Below are 16,502 nucleotides of genomic sequence, written 5' to 3'. Positions count from 1 at the left end.
AAACACGCTCGTTAGTCCGTATAATGTGTTTTACTTTGAAATTGTTAGTCTGACTTCCTGTCTTGGTTGCCAAATTCCGTCTGGCTTGACCCGTATGCCTGCGCCATTTTCCGTCGAAAAATAGACCAGCAGCATATTTGAAACTGTGCGGAGCGTCTGGTGCTAGTGGCGCCCCCCACAGACGGAGCGCGGCGCTCGCTGTGCAAACACATTGAATGACTCGAGTGGTTGCGAACAGCCGTGTGGTGCTGATTGAGTGCAGCACACACAGAGAATGTGATAATGTAGGGGTAAAAGAAGGACACAGATGTGTTTTAAATGATCACTTTTCATCCTTGTAATGCTAACTAAGATTAAGTTCTGGCCTTAATACCTGCAGGTGTTATAAACCGGTGTTTGCATGTGTGGAGGATGACGGTAATCGCCTTGGAAATGAAGTATTTTCAACATGTCATTCCCTTTAAGTAAATTGTCTCTTGTTGGGAGAGGGTGTTGGAAAAGTCTGCTGGAGTGTAGTTGACACAGGATGGATGAGTCTGCCGTGTTCCCTTCTCTTCCACGGTTCAGTTTTTGCAATAATAACGGTTTAACTACCAACTAAACAGTCATCACCCAATCACAGACGAGCATTGCTTTACATGAACACACTCAAAGCGTAGGTGAAACTGAATAAAAGGGCCACTTTGTTTCACCTCATTTCAAAGACTAACTTTGAATATTTGCTTCTGTAATGCACTGACACTGAGAGGAGCGTTGTTCATGAACATAAAGCACTCAAATGAATTCCAACATTACCGTCTACGGTTTGCAATCTGAGCTCACAATAAAAACACAATAAAAAGCACCACATAAAATCCTAATAAATTCCACTCAATAAATCCCAACATTTAGCGTCTGCTGATGACCCTGGATAGAAAGTCACTTGCTCACCGTTTTGCAATAAAAATCCACTTATCACTGCTAAATACAAAGTTCTCACACAGGCATAAAATGCCACCTCATTTCATGTGCAAATGAAGCAATCTAACTGCAGTGCAGATAAATGTGTCCCTGGCTCTTTTATCCCTTAAACCGTCCTCAAACACCCGATCGAGCTGAAATATCTCGGCGTTTTTGAACATGTGTCGTCGTCCTTGTATGGCTCCTCAAAGACTCACATTATTCTCAAAGCGGCGGCGTGCAGGGGTTAAGAAATCAATGAAAAAGCCGTTATGAGCCCATACTGTATTTACTCTGGTTCATCACAGACGCTGATTGTGTGCTCATGGGCTCTTTGATTCAGGGTATAAATCACGTTCAGCCTTCTCCTTCGAAGAAGGTCATCAGCTGATCCAAAAAGTATTTTCAGTCGTATAAACTGAAGGAAAGGTTTTAATTAGGCCTCCTTTAATTACTTAACGTGCATGTATGGTGTTTGTATTATAATTATTAATGCTAACTATGCCGATGACTGCCAAACCTTCCAATATTGTGACCTGTCTATAAAGGAGCACTATGTAACTCTGACACCTAGTGTTTAAAGTGGGTACTGCAGTCCAAATACAAAACATTGGAGAGTCCAACTGATTAACGAAGACTTGGAAAGTTTTGGTGGTTAAATTGATCTTTAAGCTAGTACACATCGAGTGGAGGGTTTTACTGACTGGAGTGAGTCAGGATCAACACATTTATTCGCTTCAGTAAAGTCATTCAGGATGGAGATGTTATTTCACGGCAATTAAACCAAAAGTATGAATTGAGAATAATACAGTAATCTTCTCAACAGCATCATGGATTGTTTTGTTATAACGTACTTTGACATGAAGCCAAGTGGAGAACTCTGGATTTGAAAAATGAAGTCAGTGTGAGAGTGTAAAATCAGTCTGTTAGTCGTGAGGTTGGAAGTCACATACACACCCATTCAAAAAAATATAAAATAACTGTCGTGACGGCAGAAATTAATTTTCAAAAGATCAAACTGGTCTGATTATTCTCCATCGCCACACACTCTACAGGGGATGAACTTTTTTTCTTAAATCATCTGTTTTGAATTGATGAATGATAAGAGGTATTGACAGTAAGGTGTGCATCTGACATGATTGACAGGTTTATCGAGAGGCTTAAACCCCGCCTCCTCTGCTCTCAGCCCGTCGTCAGGTTGACTGAAAGAAAAAGCATTTCCAGCATGAATATCGCCGTTGAAGAGACTTCAGCGCCCCCTGCAGGAACAGATCGGTGACGTCACTCAGGCTTATTTATGTCTATATACGCACCACGTATCAGTAAGTTTGTGTCACAAAGGTGAAAGGTGGAATCTGACATTAAATTCATGAGAGTAGATAAATATTAGTCACACACATTCACACACACTGCCTCCTGTGTGTGGCTTTGTGCTGAGTGTCAGTGCTTTTCCCTCTCTGTGCAACTGAAAATTATGACTTTAGTGAGAAACTGCTGTGGAAGCTAATGGAAGATTAGACGAGTGGACAGCTGCTCTGACGCCTCGCAGCAGGTTCTGATCTTAAAATACACGCGGAGAGACCGCTCGCCTCGCGCTGCTCCTGCTATTGTTAGAACTTCCTGGGCCCTCCTCCATCGTCGCTGCTGCTGCTGCTGCTGCTGCTGCTGCTGCTGTGACACACTGGTGCTGGTGGGAGAAAAAAAGAGGAACCACAGGCCATCACCGCACCAGCTGCCTCGCCACGTGAAAGCTTCCTCCTTGTTCTCATTTGGAGAGGCAGGACTGTGGATAGAGCAGCAAACACGAAGGAGAACGTAGGGGACGATGGTCGGCGTTGAACACGTTTTATATCTTAATGGTTCTAAAGATTCTGATGACAGAACGACGTCTTTTAGGGTGACACAGCGTCATGGCGTTGGGGAAGGACAAGAGGCCTGACATGGACTCAAACAGGGATCTTCAAATACACACTTTCAGACTCTCTCTCTCTCTCTCTCACACACACACACACACACACACACACACACACACACACACACACACATACGCAGCACTGTTCAGTCATGTTGGCCCTGGCATTCACAGTTACGTTGTTTTGCCACTGCCTCTGTTAGCATAGCAGAGTCCCATCTTGAACAGATAATGTAGGAGGGGCGTTTGTTGAAGGTGCAATGGAGGATTGGTTTCTTATTGAGCAGTCAGTTAGTGACAGAGGTTTAACAGGACAGAGCAGACACCAGTGTGAAGCGTATACGACGTAAATAAAGACAAGAGACAATTAGCATCAATTAGCACAACAGTTCCTTGGTTACTTAGTCCACTACAAGAAATATAAAACTGACCATTCAGGGAGGAATTACTGTTTAGTAAATCCCCTTCATCCATGCTGAAACATAATGTCTTAATCTCATCATGTGTCCTGTGTTTTTCTGTGGAAATGAAGTACAGCTTACAGTCCACCAACTTTCCCCACACTCCTCCAGCTGTCCCCTCTCCTACCTCCTCTCCCGACTCACTTCATCTCACACATTCGACGGAGCTGAAAATACATCTCCGAACACGACGTTTCAGAGGCAGTATGAGACGTTACTGTCAGCGGGGAGGAGGAGGAGGAGGAGATGGAGGAAGAGCCGCGGGGACCTGTAGCTGTCTCTGTCACTAATAGAGAAGTACACCTTCCTTCTCCTTCCGTCACGCTCTTTGAAAAGTGAACGTGTCCGCTCTGCGTCCCAGAATCTCCCCCACACACTTCCTCACCCTTCATTTCCTCGACTGTCACCCTTCGTCCCGGAGATTTCGTTCAATAAACAATCTTTGGTCTCATCTTTTATTATAACTAATCGTTCTGTTGTCGCCAGTTCTGCACTAAAATGTCCCGCTTCCCGTCTCCCACACTTTTTTTCTTTGCTTCACAAATCACTTCCTCTTCCCTCCTTCCACTTCCTGCTGACATCCTCCTCCATGCGTTTGCTTGTTTTGAATCTTCTATGAGTCACCAGGTCTAGATGATAGAAATGAAGAAAGAACATTTTATTCATTCTGTGTCATCACAGGATTGTGAAGAACTACTAAACGAGCTCTCTTTTCAAAGCTGTCTGTAACTTTTCAGAGTGTGACCACGACAATTTAAAAACCTGTTGAATTTTATTCGGGCCTGAAGCACTGAGGAGTGCAAAGGACACTATTGGAATCCAAATGATTTTTTTTGTCGGTTTTATTATTCTTCATCAACTTCACTGCCCTTTTTGAGGGCCTGAACATGAATAATAAACAAAAAGACACAGAGCACATTAACACTAAAGTCCTTATGACAACCCTTAAACCCACATTATACAAGTAAAGGATGTAGCTTCTTGCTAAATACAGCTAAATTAATGAAACACTTGTTTTTACAACTAACCATTATATACAACGTTTCATGCATTTATAACTTAACAATTGCCTACTGATTCATACCCCTCATTATGTTTGACATTATTTAATCTGCACACTGTGCATATATATATATATATATATATATATATATATATATATATATATATATATATATATTTTAAACTTTGCTCATGCTCTTACTGTTTGCACAGTTAAATATCTGAAACATTCAAGTACACAAACAGAACCAGTTTTCTGTGAAAGTAAAGTGCATGCATGCTGTTTACGCACCTAAATAAGCTATGAGCAAGCAACACCTTGAGTGCTCCATAACTACTGACATCAGTGCATCCGAAGTACCCAATCTGCATCCTTTGTCATGTAGTTGCTCCAACTTAACAACATCAGTCCATCAGGTTCAAAATGTTTGAAACAAATTATTTGAATAGTTGAGAGCAGGGCCGTAACCAGGATTTTTAAAACACTGAGGTCAACATTCCTCAAACATTTATTTCAGGTGTGTCTTTGTGTGAGTGTGTTGCTGTAACTGAAGTTTTGAGTGTGTGTTAAAAAACTACAAGATTAAGTGTTTGGTATAGACTCTGGGTTCTGGTCTTTGTATGTAGCTGGGTCCTGGTCTTTGTATGTAGCTGGGTCCTGGTCTTTGTATGTAACTGGGTCCTGGTCTTTGTGTGTAGCTGAGTCCTGGTCTTTGTATGTAACTGGGTCCTGGTCTTTGTGTGTAGCTGAGTCTTGGTCTTTGTATGTAGCTGGGTCCTGGTCTTAGTTTGTAGCTGGGTCCTGGTCTTTGTATGTAACTGGGTCCTGGTCTTTGTGTGTAGCTGAGTCCTGGTCTTTGTATGTAGCTGGGTCCTGGTCTTAGTTTGTAGCTGGGTCCTGGTCTTTGTATGTAACTGGGTCCTGGTCTTTGTATGTAGCTGGGTCTTGGTCTTAGTGTGTAGCTGGGTCCTGGTCTTTGTATGTAGCTGGGTCCTGGTCTTAGTTTGTAGCTGGGTCCTGGTCTTTGTATGTAACTGGGTCCTGGTCTTTGTATGTGGCTGGGTCCTGGTCTTTGTATGTAACTGGGTCCTGGTCTTTGTGTGTAGCTGAGTCCTGGTCTTTGTATGTAGCTGGGTCCTGGTCTTAGTTTGTAGCTGGGTCCTGGTCTTTGTATGTAACTGGGTCCTGGTCTTTGTATGTAGCTGGGTCTTGGTCTTAGTGTGTAGCTGGGTCCTGGTCTTTGTATGTAGCTGGGTCCTGGTCTTAGTTTGTAGCTGGGTCCTGGTCTTTGTATGGAGCTGGGTCCTGGTCTTTGTATGTAGCTGGGTCCTGGTCTGGTTCCTTCTCCTGCTCTTTCTCTCTCCTGTCTCCTCCTCTGATGAAAAGTCCTGTTTACTGCTGAGTCATGATTACTATAATTTGACCGAATACTTGAATGCCATGTTTAGTCACATTCCAAACATCTAAATATTATCTTTCATACTGTGACTCACATCCTGGTTCACTGCATGTCCTTTCCTTTTAAAGGCTGCATTTACAGTAGGTTACACTTTAGCACAGGCCGGTCTCCAGCAGGGAGCTCATGGACAGGTTTCCAGTAGCTCACCAAAAGGTTTGCTGGCTGTGTAAAAAAAAAGTAAATGTAAATGCACCTCTTCCCACAATTCAGTGTAAAGTATTAAACGTTTTCTTGGACCTTGATGTGAATTTAAGATTGTTAATTGGTTTATTGCAATTTCACAAAGTTCAGCTGACATGTGCTGTGTAAATAAATGCCAGCAATGAGATGCAAGTAACTCTGAGCCACTTGATTTATGTCAAAGTAGCTCTCAGGTGGAGAAAGGTTGGAGACCCGTGGAGCGGCTTGTTCACTATGTTTCTCATCCTTCTAGCTTATTACAGTTCTCACCTTTCCTCCTCTTTGCCTGATCGTCCTCTGCCTTTGGACTGATGCAGCATCTTAACACTGCGTTGCATCTTTGCTCAGATTCATTTAATTGCCGTTCTAAAAATAGACCTGCAGTCACGTGGCGACCGTGTTCACCTTTTGTTTTAAACACCACTTCATGGTGGCCCCGGTCATGGTTGAGACAGAACCAAGGGACATTAATAGTGTCTATGTATTATGTGTTTAGATGCTGTGTCACAAAATAGGTTGATAGTATAAAACTGAAATGAAAAGGAGATTTTTATAAAACAGCACATTCTTCACACGCCAAACCATAACCAATGCAAAAATGGTTTACTTTGCATACTTCAAAATGTTTAAATACCTACGCATGTATACAATAATTAGGTCTGCTTTATTATCCGACCTTGCCTGCTCAATCACACACCTAAGTATCCCACACAAATATCATCAGTGACAAACTCAGTGTGAAACATGGCTCCACTGCCAGATAGTCAAACAACATTTCACTTTGTAAATGATTTGATATCTGAAACATTCAAAAATAATAAAAGTTAGGCCAAAAACACAGAACATATAAAAACGCCTAAAACACATACTTCGTGAAGGTTTGCTGTTCTGTATGGAAACGTTGTAGACTTTTTCTGCTTTTACATATTATTCATAATATGACACTTATTTGTTGAAGAACATTTCCTGTATTCTGTTATGTCGAAAACTTTTGTTGTCACTTCGATGTTTACACCATTTATTCCCACTAAAAATACAACACGACATATCTAACAGTTGACCACACACATGCAGATTCCTCGCAGCACAGAATAAAGGTCCATTGGATTGGCCGCTTGATGTGAGCTGCCATATAGGCCTATATCCTAATGTCTGTGTGCTCAGTGCAACAAAAGACACCTCCATCATGCAACTGCTCCAGTCCTGCCAAACCTCTGTAGATAACCTTTAACTAGGCTTTATACAAAACCACCTCTGCTTCTACACAGATACAATGAAAAACTTTTTTTCAAGCCATTTTCAACAACTTCTTTTTGAGTATATGAAATGATAAAATCAGATCAATGATAAATCAGACTTTATTATCATCTATCTAACATCTTACCTGAGGAGACCCCCTGTCCCCCCACCGGGTCTGACGTGGGTAGACTTTAGCTTCTTTAAACCTGTCCCTGTCTCAAAGGGATACTTCACCCATTTCCATGAAGCTGTGTATCATTAGAAACATGGTAGTAGTGTTGAATGGTCGTGAATCCAGCCCTCATTTTGCCCTGAGACGAGAAAAATGTGTTTTTCTTTGCTTGAAAGTTTTCTTCATGTGATACAAAGAGTGTCATATTGCATCACATGAAGAAAACTTCCAGTAGTAATCATCAGCCCAGACGTAATCATGTATTGAAGGTCTTACCTGAGACGCCCTGTCACACAAATCAAACTGGACGACATGGAGCTCCAGCACACCCCGACATGCACAGGCTGCTTCGGGCCCTTCATCACCGCTTGAGCTTTTAATTTTTTAAACTACGATTTATTTAATTCATTTAGTGTAGGACGTATTATCCTCTAAGTTTGACATACAGCTTCTCATAGTTCCATGAAACTTTGGCTCCAGTGCTGCTGCCCGTTTGACTCAGACCTTTAATCTCACTTTTTTACTGGTTTAATAAAAGTTTGAGAGGCTGCACGTGTGTCCGTTGGTTTGCACTGTCGCCTTAAAGCAACAAGGTTCCTGTTTTAAAAACCCGCTCTGACAGGATTGGGTGGATTCCCTCAAACTACAACATAATCAGGTCAGATCATTGGTTCAGCCTTGAGTCGGGAGCGACCCTGTGATTATCCTTCAGAGCGAGCCAGGCTGACAGGGAGGTGAAGAAAGCGCTGTCCCTATACATGTGAACACGCTGCAGAGAACAATACTCTCTCTGTCTCAGCTCAGGAATAAAGCTACATCGTGCATGTTTGGTTTTCTCTATTAAGATTCAGAATGTAGCAAATTAAGCCTAAAAACAGCCTTGAAATACTCCCTGCTACCACTAATCCCCGCTGAGGTGTTTCCCCGCCCACAGTCGAAAACAAATTAGCATCTGATCTGAGGTCAGCAGTAGCTCAAGGCCGCTCACAGGAAAGAATTGACAACAGTTTCACTGTAAATTGCTTTTCAGATAACTTTAATTGTTTAGTTTGAAGTGTCCGCTTCTGGCAGATGTTGGTTCCCTTTCACCTAAAAGCATCATTCAAAAAGGCTTTCGAGCTTGAAGCCCGCTTTATCATTTCAGTTCGAGCCCAACTTCCTCCTCGGCTGTCCGCCGTGTGATCCGTGTCAGGGATGAATTCAGTTTGAAGCCCACGTTGTTTCGTCATAAAATAAATCCTCTGTCAACAATTGTGCTTGGAGATGTGTTGTTGTTGTGTTGATTGTATTATGTTTGCCCCAGGAGAAGTATATTTATAGGTGTTAAGTCCAATTACGTCCATCAATGGAGGGACATTGAACAAGGCTGGCACAATGCAGATGAAATCAATAACAGGAACCTTAAGGCTGGGAAACAGCAGCAGTTGGACGTGCTCCAGAAAGCCTGGTCACACTAGTTTGCAGTGAAATAATGAGTGTGGTGTAGATCTTGTTGTATTGATCAGAACACTTTGTGCTGCCTTCTCTCATATAGAAAAAGAGACAGTCCTCGAGCCGTTCGTGCTGAAGGACCTGCTGCCGTCGTCACTGGGGAGTTACTATCGCTACACCGGCTCCCTGACTACGCCGCCGTGCAGCAAGGTGGTGGAGTGGATCCTCTTCAGCAGACCCATATATGTCTCCTACAAACAGGTGAGAAATGCACACACACACACACACACACACACACACACACACACACACACACACACACACACAACACCACGCAAACTGAGATTAAAGCTGTAAGCGGTACTGGAATGGCCCGTGCATCTTTGAGCGTGTCAGAGTGGCGCCAACACCGGACATCAAATATTTACCAGGGCGGGATTTTAAATTCGTCTTCAACGACTCAAGAAGGAGAGGCGTGTCACTTCCTGTGTCCACAATGTGGCACGAGTACAAAACGGTAAAAATGAAGCCAAAGCTGAAGTGCCATATCCTGCAGTTCATCGAGTGTCCACTTGAGGCAGACTACAGGAAGTCACACACACACAATTAAAAAGATGTGTTTTTACAGCAGACTTTAGAAAGTCACATCCTGGCACAACAAACTAAAAACGTCTGATTAGTTATTGTCTTCATGGACACACACTGTACGGAGGATGTATTTTTGAAACGTTACCTGTTATCCACAGTTACGCTACATGATTGACAGGTGGGCGTGATGTAACGGTTCGTCAAGAGGCTTAAAACCCCGCCTCCACTCCAGCTGTTAGCCTGTCGCTAAGTTGACTGTAAATTAGGTTTAGACACCATTTCCTACAACATGTCTTGGTGTTATTCACATACACCTGTACTTTACTGTCTGGGCTCCTTAGGCCCCGTCCACACGTAGCCGGGTTTTTGTAAAAACGAATATCCTGCCCCCTCCGTCTGGAAAACAACTTACATACACACAACCTCGTTTTTAGAAAAAACTTCATCCAATCGTAACCGCAGAAGTGCGTATTTAAGCACATTCATCATGAGCATGCCAGACCTTTAGGTGGCAGTAGTTCCCCAAATCCTATCCGAACAGAGTAAGCCAAAAACAAGCAAGAAAAAAGAACCTGGACCAAAACCATTGTGAGGGCATCCATACTGTTTCCGAATGTAAACACAGGTAAGAACATAGTTTGTAGCAGGCAGTGACGTTTCGAAACACAAAACCCCGGTTATTGACGTCCACATGCAAAAGCATCAACGGAGAATTCGCACATCTTCACTTTAGTCACATATTTTTAAAAGCTTCGTTTTCGATGCTGTAAATCTGCGTTTTTGTGTGGATGAGAAGCCAAAACATAGAAAGATATCTTCGTTTTGGGAGATACCCGGCTACGTTTATGGGCAGCCGTGGAAACATTTGCCTAAGTCAGCAGAATCTTTCCCTTTGTCAAATATCTTAACTTTTGATGCTTGTGCAAAGAAAAACATAAACAGAAATGCTGTTGCAGTCCTGGTCGAGTCTTCAGGCATCTTTGAGAACTCGGACACTCATCACTGTGTTTTATGACTGAATGATTTCAGTGTAAAGTGTGTTCTATATAAACGCTGTGCAGCCTAAGACCTTCATTTACAACAAAACTGAATGACTTTATCACCTGAAAGATACAAAATAATCCTCCTCAGATTGAGTTTTATTATCCTGAACTAATGACTTGTCATCTTGCCATCAAAGTTTCAACATGTCTTTATGTCAGGGTAACAGGCAGACCTTTTCTGTTGCTGCAGAAAAGTCGCTTGTTGTCAGTGAAATAAATTCCTCTGTGTCTGGGAAACACAATTTGTCATCTCTGAAAGATCAGATAATGAAGTCATCCTAACAGGAAAAACTGTTTACTGTGGCGTCATTTCATAATTAAATCATTAACTGCAAATAATGACCTCAACATGACAATAGAAAAAAAAATCGTCCCTGCCTCAGTGGGCTTCATAGTGTAGCAATAAAATATGTGCCAAGTACTTAAAGAGGGGCATTTTTACGACTTTATTTTAGGGATAAGAAAATCCAAAAAGAAACGCTCATCCCTCGGGTAGAAAAAGTGAAACAAGATCCACACACCGCTCGTTTGAAGTATTTATTAAGATGTGACGTTAAGATGTGTCGAGCCAACCTGCTCTTTTTTTGACGAGCAATAAATCCTCCAAACGGGAGCTTCTTGTTTGCTTTATTTTAGAAATAAAAGTGTAGATAGAGTTGGAAATTGTGAAGAGAGAGAGAGAGAGAAAGAGAGAGAGAGAGAGAGAGAGAGAGAGAGAGAGAGAGAGAGAGAGAGAGAGAGAGAGAGAGAGAGGGGGGGGGGGGGGGGTGGGGGATGACATGCAGAAATTGGAAGCCACAGGTCGGATTCTAACCCGGTCAACATCTTAAAGCCATGCAGTCCAATATTTACTTTAGTCAGACTATGTGCTGTCTTTACGTCATCCATCACCGTCTTATTCTCTTAGCATCAGTCGTTTTATCAAACGTGTGTTGCGAGTCAGAATGAATTTGGAACCAGACGCACGACTCAGAGACAGAATATACAAAACAATGATTTAGTAAACAGTGAGTGACAACGGTGAATAAATGTACTACATGAAATATAATGTGACAAGAATGTGTAACATGAAATATAATGGGACTTGAAAGTGATCCCAAAACCCAGAGTCCAAAACACGCGAAAAACGAGGTTGCAGGAAGGGCAGGTCTGGGGAACTAACGAGAGGGAGAAAAAACACGAGAGGTCAAAAACACGACAAGCAAAAACGAGCATTGAACGAGTCACTAGAAAACTGGTGTTGACACGGAGAGTACAAACCCATGAGGGAAGAACAATAATCTGGCTAAAATAGTGAGCTGATTGGAGTGCAAACACCTGTGAGCCAACCTGAAACCAATGATCAATTAAGGGGCATGGGGAAACACAGAGGGAGTAGACAGACAGGGAAAACAAAACAAACACACGTGGAAAAGCACACAGAACCCCAAACATGACAAGACGGGCTGTTTTATAGCTGAAGGCTGCTGCGTGAACGAGTGCCTTTAAGACCCTGACACACCAAGCAGACTCCAGAAAAGGCCCAACACACCGTAAATTCTAAGGTGACGACCGCTCGCCGACACTCCAACCAGGACCTCCGGCCGACGATCTCTTTGGTGTGTCAGGAAGCTTTACACCTTTAAAGCTGTCAGACCTCTGCTGTCCAAGGACCAATGAGCTGAAAGCAGGCAAACTCTGGATAGACTCTGGTGGACATTTTTTGCTTTAAATCCAACAGTGTGAAGCAGATATTCTTATTTTGTACTCGTGACTGTCTGTGGATTCAAAGCAAATATCAGGAAATGCTGTTTGTCAAAGCCCTCTTAGAAAAACTCAGAAACCAGTTCAGACTTGTCTTCTTCAACTCCAGTGTTTCCAGATCAGTGAGAAAAGTCGGCTCGCTCTTCTTCATCCCTGAGTCTGAAGAGCACTTGGCAGCCTCGTCCCCTAATGAGACAAAATGAGTTTGCTTAAGAGCAGCAGTTGAGCGAGCCAAACGTGGATGAAGTATTGGCTTGTGTGCAGTACAGAGGAGCCGGTCGATGTAAAGCCGGCTGAAGACTGATGCTCTTTTTGTGTCTAATAAATACACTGTTGGACAGTAAAGTCTATTTCTCTGTAATCATAACAGTCCTAAATCAACAAAGATGAAGAAAAAGAACAATCCTGGAAAATCCATCGTGAATGTCAGCGGGCTTTTGTGTATCTTAGAGGAAATAAGAAAAGGCTCAAGGTGCGGTCACGCTGGCCATCCGTACACTTCACCCCTGAAGTCCAGTTTGTTCGAACAGCGTGAGTATCGCTCCGTGGCTCTGGCAACACGTCTGAGAGCTGTGCTTGGGTACGCGGGTACACGACGCTGACAGCCTTCGTCATGGAGAAATCCAGAGTTTTGTGTCTGTATCTGACTGAAATCACTGAAAATAAGCCAGCAAGCAGCTGCCATGTTCTCTGTGTTGATGCCCCCCGCTGGCCGGCACAAAGGGGGGGCCAATCGTGCTTGAATACAGCATGAGACAGATTGCCAGTCTGACTGCGCCCTAAGAGAACTCAAATTAATTTGATCTATTTAAATAGAGTGAAGGAAGACAGGCTGGTTGGTTTTGGTCGCTGGTGGACGAGCGCCCCATGTACAGAGGCTGATCGTCCTCTATGCAGGCGGCCTGGGTTCAAATCTGACCTGTGCATCGTTTCCTGCATGTCATTCCACACTCTCTCTCTCTCTCTCTGTCCCAACTTCACAACTCTTATCCACTGTCCTATCTCCACTATCACTGCAAATAAAAGCCAGAGAGGTTTATCGTTTAAAAAATGTGGTCGACTTATTTTGTCATGTGAGGAGAAACGAGTGCTCGTTACATTTCATAGTCAGAAACCTCAGTGGAGGCAGCTGATGTTCGGCAACTTCGCTTTAACTCTCCAAGGGGGAAATTAGGTTTACAGCCAGGTGGAAACAAGAAACATAGAAAAGACAATCACGTCACAGAACAAAAACAACAACAAAAAAACACTGTTTCGTTTAATATCTTGCTTTTGAGTGACATTATTTTGCAGTTGAGCTTCAGGGCCACCGTACGCCTTTGAGATTAAATCAAATTCTGTTTTATGACCGTACGTCTGCTGCCTGGGAGCAAAGAAACAAAAACTTTCCAGGCCCAGCTGTAAAGGTCCAGAGAATGGGCCCTTCCAGGATATCATTTCAATGTATCAACGTATGCACATTCAGAAGTGCCCTACTCGGGCCCTCGGCCATAAATAGTGTTGGCACTAGCCTCCTGGCTAACATTAGCTTCCTCCGCCTGGCTCCCATAAGCCTTCGTCTAACAAGTTCTTGTTGGGGTGAAATGCCCGAACCAGCTCCCTCTTTGTCTTCTTCTTCCTTTTTATGGCTTCCTAACTTTGTGCAGGACCTGAAATGACTCTGCTCTTTAAAACAAAGCTGACATCACAGTTAAGATACGTCGCTAACCTTAACAAAATAAAGGATTCATCTCATTTTAGGAGGCAGATTTTGAAACAGGCCTCATTTTACTGACGCAACAATAAATGATAATGTGTGTGTGTGTTTTTTCCAATGGTGAGTACAGGTGTAAAATGAGAGCTGGTATCATGAAAGCTGAGCCATAAACTATCACACCTGCTTTAAGATGAGACATGTTAGCTCTGCAGATTATAGCCATGTTGACTCCTTATGGTTTCCTTCCTAACGTTTAAAGAAGTCAACCCAGGAAGGATGCAAAGAGCACAAGAATTATGAAACAGAAAGAGTCAAAGAGGAAGCGAGGAGCTGGGGCATGGTTCCTTTCCTCTGGATGTTGATTCCTGACCATTAGCTAGTCTTTCTCAACATGTTTAAAAGCCTCATTTCAAGTCCTTTTGTCTCTGCATCTTTTCTTTTAAGTTGTGCCACTCTCCTGGGAAAACGTCGTGGAGAAAGATAAAAGGAGAAGGTTGGAAGGAGAATTAACACAGATGGTGGCTGTAGTTTGTCTTCTCTCTCTCTCTGCTGCTTTGTGTTTGGTTTCTTGCGCCTCTTTGTGCTACTCCTTTTGTTTTTGGATGAAAGTTTGAAGTAGGTCAGCGGGAGTGATAGCCGTTGCTTAGGGCCTGCTTTTAGACTGGATCGATGCTCAGGCTCTTGCACAACAACTCGTCTAAAATGTCTCCCTCGCAAACAGCCACGTGGACTCGCCACGCTGTGATTTTTGGGTGGGCATGAATTTGAGCGAAGGAAACTGTGCTTCCAAGAGTTAACAACCGAACTTTGCTTATGCTATGCTCGCCTCTTATCATATTCACCGTAAATATGTGCTGCTAACTGGGAAACACTGTTGCGATCCTCCTCTTTGCAGCTTTTCCAAGTGAGACGTGGGAGGTTTCTTCTTTTTCATAAATTCCCATCTGGCTTCATATCCAAGCATGCCAGCATTTCCAGAAAGCAGGAGAGATGCAGCCATATGGGTTAGTTTTTCTTCTTGAGGTCTTTCGGAAGATTTAGCATTGTTAGCATGTAAAACACCTCCTCAGCATGCACCAGTTTGGTGACTGAATTAGCATTTTAACAACCCTGAAATAACCAGTTTATGTGTGGGCTAAAGTTCTTTCGGCCATGTGTGCAGGAAGGAAGCATTTTTGTTAAATTGTTGGAATTGTCTCTTGTAAAAATGTTTTTTTTTTAAAAAGCCATTAAAGAGCTTTAAATGATGTGTTTGGTTGGTATGTGCTTTGAGGTTGATCAACGGAGAAAAATTGCAAAAATTAATTAATATACTTTTTAAGTAGTTGGAAATGATTTATCCTGTCAGTAACCCATCTAGAGTAACTGTCCGAATACATAATGTTTGGACTTTAAAATAAGCTTTTTGCACAAAGTGTGGTTAGCAGAACTTCAGTCAAAGTATTTCAGGTCTGGAGGGTTTCCATCTGATCCTATAGTGATTCCTATAAGCCTTGCCCGAAGCCAAAAATAAACAGAAAAAAATGCAAAGACATCCAAATGTGGCTCCTCAATCCTTCCTTATAAGAAGTAAGAACAAGCCTTATTTATTCCCTCTAAGAGTAAAAAAGCTGCTTTAGCTGGAGGCTTTGGTAATTCTTCATGGAGAAAAACACTGTGTCCCTGTTTCTCTGAAAGATCGTGTTGTTCCCCATGGCAACAAACACAAGCTGCCTATACCGTCAGATGAGGCCTGCTTCGATTATGTCTGCGCCAACCGTGGTTTATGTTCAGATGGCGTACTGATTGCAGCTCAGACGGGGAGGCTGAGGTGGAGGTCAGGGCTGCACTGTGGCCTGATGTGAGGCTGCCCTCCCGTGTTAACGCGGCGACTGTCTGCATGTGATCGACAAGCGGAGGAACGGCCTGAGGCTCTTTGCCTCGTGCAAACTCAAGTCCACCGAGTGAGGACAGACGGGTTGGAGGCAGGCCATACATAGTAACCATTCACACTCACACACACACACACACACACACACACACACACACGCACAAACGAGTCTGCCTTCTCACCCTAACAATAGGACATAAATCGAGAACGCACCGAGTACACTCAAGTCAAAATTATACTTCATTCATACTTTGAATTGGTTTAGTGATACTGAGCTTCTATTGCTTCCACTGTGTGCCTGCAGTTCATAGTATTACAAAAGTGTCAACAGCAACGTGTCAACTTGGGGGCAATAATAAAAGAGAGTTTATTCCCGAAGCCGTCACCTCGTTTATCTGGAGAAGTGTTTCTGTGGAGTAGTGTCCAATTTCAGGAAAACCACTTTAAAGCTTGTCTTGTAAACACGTTCTTAAAGCAAAGCAGCAAATCACGTCTTTGTAATTTTCAAATTTTAAGTCCGATCACCCCCCCCCCACACACACACACACACACACACACACACACACACATACACACACCAAAAAAAAAAAAAAAAAGGGGCTTGAAAATTAATTTTGTTTTGCTCAGCTTTCAAGAGCCTGAGAGAAAAGGATTTTAAAGTGCCTGCCCGTGGGCCCAAACGCTGGACGAGACCTTAATAACAAACACTCATGGTGCATGTGTGTATCTATGTGTCAGCTGCATTAGAACCCTAACCTAACCTATG

The 16,502-nt window shown here is 42.9% G+C and overlaps 1 protein-coding gene across 1 annotated transcript in view; it reads left to right on the top strand.

Annotated features, from left to right (window-relative positions):
• Positions 1 to 16,502, top strand: part of LOC306821928 (receptor-type tyrosine-protein phosphatase gamma-like) — a 377,123-nt gene that overhangs the window by 293,656 nt on the left and 66,965 nt on the right. Inside the window, exon 8 of the mRNA XM_079340572.1 lies at positions 8,900 to 9,057. Within this exon, the coding sequence (XP_079196698.1) occupies positions 8,900 to 9,057 (158 nt within the window). The remainder of the gene's footprint in view (positions 1 to 8,899; positions 9,058 to 16,502) is intronic.

The sequence above is a fragment of the Symphodus melops genome (assembly GCF_947650265.1).
Source record: "Symphodus melops genome assembly, chromosome: 4".
NCBI classification, from domain to species: domain Eukaryota; kingdom Metazoa; phylum Chordata; class Actinopteri; order Labriformes; family Labridae; genus Symphodus; species Symphodus melops.
This window is presented reverse-complemented; position numbering and strand designations above follow the sequence as displayed.